A 7309-nucleotide genomic window follows, 5' to 3' on the forward strand; every position below is an offset into this window, starting at 1 on the left:
TTTTTTTTCGTTTTTCTTTTTTGTTTCACATAAAAAATCTTTTTATCTATTTTTTTATGTCGACGGGAGTGACGACTTATAATTTATTTTTTATTTTTGAATTTAATATAATTAACGTTTTTTATTTTTTTTAAATATAAGACCATCCACAATAAGGAATTCATGGGAGTTTTTACATCCTATGTGGAGATTCTTAGCCACAACACCATTGGAGTGACAAATCTTTTAGAGATTTTTGGAGGCCACATTCTTGCACAAGAATCTCATTTTTGTAGGGAAAGAGAAAACTGGTGGGCCATGGGTTGGGTTTTATTAAAAAAATCATATTCTTTGTTTTGAATATATATTATAAATCATATATAAACATATATAGTTATAATATAGTTATAAAACAAAAAAAAAGTACTTTATATATTTTAAGCAATAAACATTATAAACTTAAATAAATAATTAATATTTTATTTTTTTTTTAGCTCAAACAAAAAATATTTCAATTTTAGTGTTTCCCTCCAACGAAAAAAAATGTTTAACTTTTATATTTTTATTTTTAAAACTTTTCTTAAAACGAATTATATATATATATATTATTCTATACAATATATAAAAATAAAAGATTGGTAATTAAAAAATTATAAAAGGTGGTGATGATGTGAAAATATTTTTGGGTGTTTTTGGGTTTCCTTATTGGAAAAGTTTTTGAAGATTTTGAAGAATGAATGTTTGTCTGATGTGGCAGCTGACTAGGCATGTTTTTAGATGATTTTTAAGATCCTTATTGGTTATGGTCTAACTACATACATTGTAAATTCCGACCCCCATATATTATCCTCCATTTCTTTCATGACGCATAAAAAAATCGGTGAGACTCTATTTGAAGATTTAGTGACTCGATTTGAGGAAAATATGCATCAGTGGCCCAATTTGAACACTTATAAAAGTTGATTATTATTCTAGAGATTTATCCAATTTTAAACTCTGCTACTTAAAAAACTTTGTATTTGTTTGGTTCCATGTAACACATGCTTATTTAAGTATTTTGAATTCAAAATATATGAGGTACTCTATTCTTATTTATTTATTTATTTTTTTTGTAATGCCTACTCACAATAAAAAAACCCGAAAATAACCGAATAACAAAAAACCGATCGGTTGGTATTCTAAAATAACCGATAACTTCGGTTTCCGTTTGGGTTTCACCCAATAACCGAACCGTGCTCACCCCTAGATTTGCTTATGCAAAAAAGGCAAAAAAAAATTGTATGACAGAAACTTTATAGATGTTGCTGTCTTTACGTGTTGTACGCTCTAATAATCGAGTTTTAACTTAAAATTCCATACCGATAGTTAAACATAAATCGGGTTTGCTTTTGCGAGTCCATTAACGCATGCTTGATGTGTCATATCAGTTATCATCACTATCTAATACCATCGTCAAGCTCCATCACCACCTTTAGCATTGCGGCAAACATCGATTTCCCAACAAGCTTCACTCGGCAATTCTTTACATATCGCAGACCCGATCAGATTGTGAAATGATGAAAGACTGTTTCTGACGACATGGATTCTGACGACCGGACACTACAGAGAAGCTCATGGTGGTGGGCGGCTGTGAAGTTAGTGTTGCCAACATGGTGGAGGCGGCAGCGGGTCACGGTGGCTGTTGTGATGGAGAGTGAGTAAGAACAATGTGTCGGGTGGGGTCCCTCCTGTTATTATTATTATTATTATTATTATTATAAAAAGGATAGTTTGGTCATTTAACATGAATCCAACTGAAAATTTTAACTGCGTTAGTGAATAAGGATGACCGTAATTGCAAAATTCAAACATGTGGACAACCTTAGTAACAAGTTTAAAGCTATAAAAATCACATTTGTAATTAGTTAAGTTTGAGGATCAAGCATTCAACAAATCACAGATTTTAATACAGACATAGTATTGAGATATAATTATTTAATTGATAGTATTATGAAATAAGCACAGTGAAACATATATATAAAAAAAATCTACTTATACATTAATTGAGTATAAAACAAAAGCTTTTGTGGTTTATTGAGATAACTTGCAAACCCTACTGTAACTCCCCAACAGGTGCTTCATTCAACCATAGGAAATGAATGAAATCATACAACTTTGCAGTCACACTCACCTGCTCAAACAATACAATTAATCATAATGTATGCAAATATTGTATATATGTATGTATATAGAAAGTGTTGTCAGATTAACCTTGTACGGTGTCGGATTGAGCTTCCTCATATGATCAGGACGCATTCGCTCTAGTTGTCGGACACAACGCTCCCTATTCTCCTTAAGTGTCGGCAATTCTTCACTTTTCTTGTCTGCACACACACACACACACACAAGCGTGTCAATTCATGTTTTTTTTAAATGTGAAAACACAACCTTCTCACCTGTATTCCCGGTCCAATAACACTTCATAAGCTCTTCAACACATTGCGGTACCACATAGGCTCTCTTCGACTCGTTAAACGGATGGCGACATAATATTCTTTCACCTACCTCGGGTGGTGGTTCATTTTCCCCCGACATTATGTCGAGAAGAGGGTAGCCTTCCTTTCCGTATAATCTAAACGATCTTTTTTTACATGGAATCGAAACCTGTAAAAAATAAACATTAGGCAATGTTACTTAATACAGATTAAGAATATCTCAAAATCAGTTATTCAGTTAATAACGTCAAACCTTAGAGACGTCTTCTGACAGCTTAATACGAGGTTGATTATTAATCTCAACAAGCTTGAAAACACAACCTAAAGCAGCTTGAGCATAACATGTCACTAAATATGTCCCGATTCCAAACGCATCAACTTCATGACCCTGAAATTTGACTTTTTTTTTATCTATGAACATTGTCTTGTTAATTAATAATAATACTCGTTACGCGCCTGTTTGTTTAACGCATCTAGGGTTTCCTCATTGAGGTCGTTGCTAGCAGTTATACCCGTTTTCCCAAAACCGGGAACTTTAAATTCATTTTCAATAGTTTGAAAGAACTTTCTTGTTTCACATGACAAGTAAGCAAGATCACCAGAGTCTAATCTAATGCCTCGTGCTTTGTACCTGCACAAAAAAAAAAGATTTATTTTTTATAAAAAGAAAAAAAAGAGATAGAAATAAATAAAAAGATAAATTACAACATACCCAAGATCATTTAGTGCTAAAGCGACAGCACAGAAATTAGGAACGCCGCTCTTCATAACCTGCAAGAAACGACAACATATGTAATTATTAATTCAACCAAATCTTTGTAAGCAGGCATGTAAACAAATCGAACATTTAGTGAACAGTTCGTCAGCCGTTCGGTGGGAAGTGTTTATTTAATAAACAAGCATGAACACAAATTTGTGTTCATTTAGTTAAACGAACGAGCATCAACACATGTATCGTTTGTTCATTTATGTTTGTGAATGTTCATTGATTATAATCCGTTTATATATGATGGTTTACTTTCATTTATGTTTATCAGGTTACATTTGTTTAAGTTCGTTATTTTTCGTTAGTTTATAATCTTTCTGGCCTATTACAGCTCAGTTTAGCTTTAGCAACTTTTTAGGCCCAACACATTGTTTTTCACATTACTTTTACGTAACTGCGTTTAGCTCGGTTATGTTCATTCATTTACGTTCATGAAACGTTTATACAGTTAACAAACGGACAAAATCGAACAAGAACAGAAAACCCCATTTTATTTAATTAATTGTTACTGTTCAATCGTTTGCTCGGTTAAAGTTAAACGTTAAACGAATAAACATGAACATGCTCGGTTCGTGTTCATTCGGTTCGTTTACAAGTCTATTAATATGCATTGAATGATATGTTTTAAAACTTACATCATATGTGTCTACAAGAGCTAGAAAGTTGTCGGGAAATGCTAGTGCATATGAAACAAAAGCTGCCAGCTCACTCTGATTAGTCTCACCAAAAACACCCTTCAATATACTTAGCCTCTGAAACACGAATCAGATATATAATATATACAGAAATTATAAATCTATGTAAACAGATTATATATATACAACACAAATCAACCTTAAGTTTGCTTAACCATGTCTGCACAACACTAATGAAATCCTCGCATACACGAGAGCCATCATGACTTCTAAGAGACTTATCAACAATTTCATCAGGTCCCTACACATCAACCAAATTGATTATCAAATATGAAATTAGATACTATACCAGAAAAATTATATGTCACACTAACCATGAATGAGCTAACAAAAGCATGTGAATGAGTTCCACGAAGCGGTATTCCAAATATTCTCCCAGCTGCACAATTACTGTCAACACAACAAATTAAATGAAAGTTTGATCACTTAAGGCGGGATTTATGTAATATGTGGTCAACAGGATCACCTCGTTGCATCAAAACCTCCCATATAGCAATACCTTGATGCACTTATTCCACCATCAGGACCCTAAACATGAATTAAATAAAAGATTATACAAAATAGCATTATTAATAATGATATAAGAAAGCAGACATGTTAAAAACTTATATTAACCTGGGCCCGCCGAAGCCCAAATTCAAGAAGAAGTTTGGAATTTCCAGCAACAAAACGATGTCTTGCAGCGTTTGTAGTGACGAGCGATGCATAATTTACAAGATTTACAAAAGGCGTTTCCAACAGTTGAACCACCTGTAATAAAAATCTTTTAAACAATATCATGAAGGGTACTTTGGGGAATGAAGCGAATATAATGACTTACAGCCACAGGGCCTTCAATCCTCATCAACGGTATTTTGGGAAAAACGACCGACCCTTCAGGAATAGCATATACTTCAACATCAGAACAATCAATTCCTTGTATATAATCAAAGAATCCATCCTAATTTCATCACAATAATATTCATTACACAACCTATAATCAGCATTCTGTACCTTTAATTCGTATAAATCGATGATTACCTCACATGTAGGAGGTAAAGTCTCACGAAGAAATGTAATTTCTTCCTCAGAACATTTAAAATTTGCAATTAACCTTATGCATTCTTCAAGTCCAGCAAAAACCGTGTACTCGCCACCAAACGGATTCCTCCGAAAATACAAGTCAAACCTGAAATAATTCAAAAAATTAGGCCAGTAAACGAACTGAACTGAGCGTTCATGAATTGTTTGGCGGGAAGTTTGTTTACTTAATAAACAAACAAACACGATCAAACATTTTGTCCACTCATTTATGTTCATGTACGCCCATTTATGTTCGTTTATTTACGTTTAGTAAAATTTTAATAAATATGTAAGAAGTTATATTAATATAATTATAAACATAAAAGGAGCTTGTTTAAATTGTGTGTGTGTGTGTATACTTGGTTATGTTTGGTCAATTATGTTCATTTGTGTCTGTTTATGTTTGTCATATTTGTTCGTTTATGTTCGTGAACTGTTTGTTTAGGTTTTGAAAGAACGAACATGAACAGGCCCATTTTCCTAATGAACAAACATGAAGACAAAAATTTGTTCAATTATATGTTCATTTTCGTTTTCATGTTCGGTTAAAGTTTAAATGAACGAACACGAACATAATACCGTCCGTTTTCATTCATCTAAGATCACACACAACATATAAAGGATCTGCAAATTGACTGAAAACATCAAAATTCAATCCTAACAGCACCGAAACATCAATCAATGCCCTAACCAACTTCTAGATTCCGCTGTCACAATTAGATTTAATATAAATCAACAACACTTAAACCTCCTAAATCCAAATCAATCCCAAACTAATTGCATGCCCTAACTCACTTCAATCAAGTAAATCAAACAACAACAACAACAATAATAATAATAAGATGTTATTTATGTTTGGTAAAGTTTTAATAGATATGTAAGTAGATATATTTACATAATTATAAACATAAAAAGAGCTCGTTTAAAATGTATGTGTGTGTGTGTATAGTTGGTTACGTTTGGTCAATTATGTTCATTTATGTCTGTCCTATTATGCTCGTTTTAAGTTTGTTTCTTTTTGTCCGTTTATTTACTGTCCCTTTAGGCTTTAAACAAACGAACACAAGAAAACTGTTTGATTAACACATACATTCCCGTTTTCATGTTTGTGTCGGTTCGGCTCGTCTACAACATATAACATAATCACATATGCAACAGAAGGATCTGCACACAAATTGACTCAATGCATCAAAACATCAAAATTCAAGCTTCTAGTTTCCACTAACACAATTAGATTTCATCCAAATCAATTAAACCTCCTAATTCCAAATCAATCCCTAATTAATTTCATAATTACACTCCCTAACTCACTTCAATTAAGTAAATCAAATAATAATAATAATGAAGTAATTACACAGCTCGTTCGTTATGTTTTCCAGCTTTCCAGTAAGCATATGCCATGGTGAACTGATACAGATCCGTGAGGAGCGGCGTCACCATTGGATTAGTCGGGCCGGCGATTGACGCCGCCGCTGCCGGCAGATGATGATTTACATCGCCGTTAACTTCAGTCATTTTGAATAGTAGCAATCAATAAAGATGAAGATGAATGAAACTAAATAAAATTAAATTAAATCGTGTGAGGTTTGTAATCTCCGTCCCCTTATCTATATATGTTATGTATATATGTATGTATGTATATATTGGAATCTGAATAAGAGTTGTAATTCTTTGTGCACTAGTCACTAGCGTGAGTGGTGGTTTGATTTTGTGTGGTCTTTGAAATCAACTTTTCTTTCTCTGACTGGCTTCTGCTGTGGTGCATTAGTCACTAGTCTATAAGTCAAGATATTTACGAGTATATATACAATATACAAATATCTATATATCTATCTATTAATCCATTATTATGTTTTTAAAAAGTTCCTATAAAAGTTGGACTAGTAACTCAACGGTTTTACCGGGTTCGAGTCCTGATCTCACCTGGTTTTACCAGCTCCTCGCTGTCGTACTGTTTGGCGGGCGTGGGAGTCAGGTTTTATCTGGGGAATCCCTCAACAGGTGGACCGCTAGGGGCTCCGTCCGTCCGGACCAGTGGCCGGCTCGGGCTAACTTTAGCCAATGGGGCCGCGTACGGAGTACCCGGCGTTACTTAGTTGGTCGTTCAAAAAAAAAAAGATTTTAAACTAGATCTTATGAGGTTGTTAGTATTTTGAGCTCACCTGTGTACATCAGGGAGGAGTTTTGCTCTTGTGTGAGCACAACGACTATTAAGTGGTAGCCGGCGGTGTGGTTTCTCAGAGGAATACTCAAATGAGACAAACTTTGAAGGCGGCGTGGGCCGGTTAAGACAATATGGTCTGATCAGAGTGGGAAAATAAGGCTATCCAATT

General features: G+C 33.8%; 1 protein-coding gene across 1 annotated transcript; it reads right to left on the minus strand.

Moving 5' to 3' along the window:
• Window positions 1-2000: 2000 nt before the first annotated feature.
• On the minus strand, window positions 2001-6752 carry LOC143578306 (nicotinate phosphoribosyltransferase 2-like). Its single transcript, XM_077061927.1, has 14 exons — window positions 6331-6752; window positions 4935-5082; window positions 4735-4854; window positions 4530-4664; window positions 4381-4442; window positions 4229-4304; window positions 4054-4155; window positions 3855-3971; window positions 3166-3224; window positions 2910-3084; window positions 2707-2841; window positions 2415-2622; window positions 2230-2342; window positions 2001-2149 (listed from the first exon to the last, which is right to left on the minus strand). The coding sequence occupies exons 1-14, from the start codon at window positions 6489-6491 to the stop codon at window positions 2072-2074; spliced, it is 1689 nt and encodes a 562-aa protein (XP_076918042.1). The 5' UTR covers window positions 6492-6752; the 3' UTR covers window positions 2001-2071.
• Between the last annotated feature and the right edge of the window lie 557 nt (window positions 6753-7309).

Source organism: Bidens hawaiensis, unplaced genomic scaffold (assembly GCF_021521415.1).
Source record: "Bidens hawaiensis isolate Kalapana, Puna unplaced genomic scaffold, B.hawaiensis_p1.1 tig00029139_1, whole genome shotgun sequence".
NCBI lineage: Eukaryota > Viridiplantae > Streptophyta > Magnoliopsida > Asterales > Asteraceae > Bidens > Bidens hawaiensis.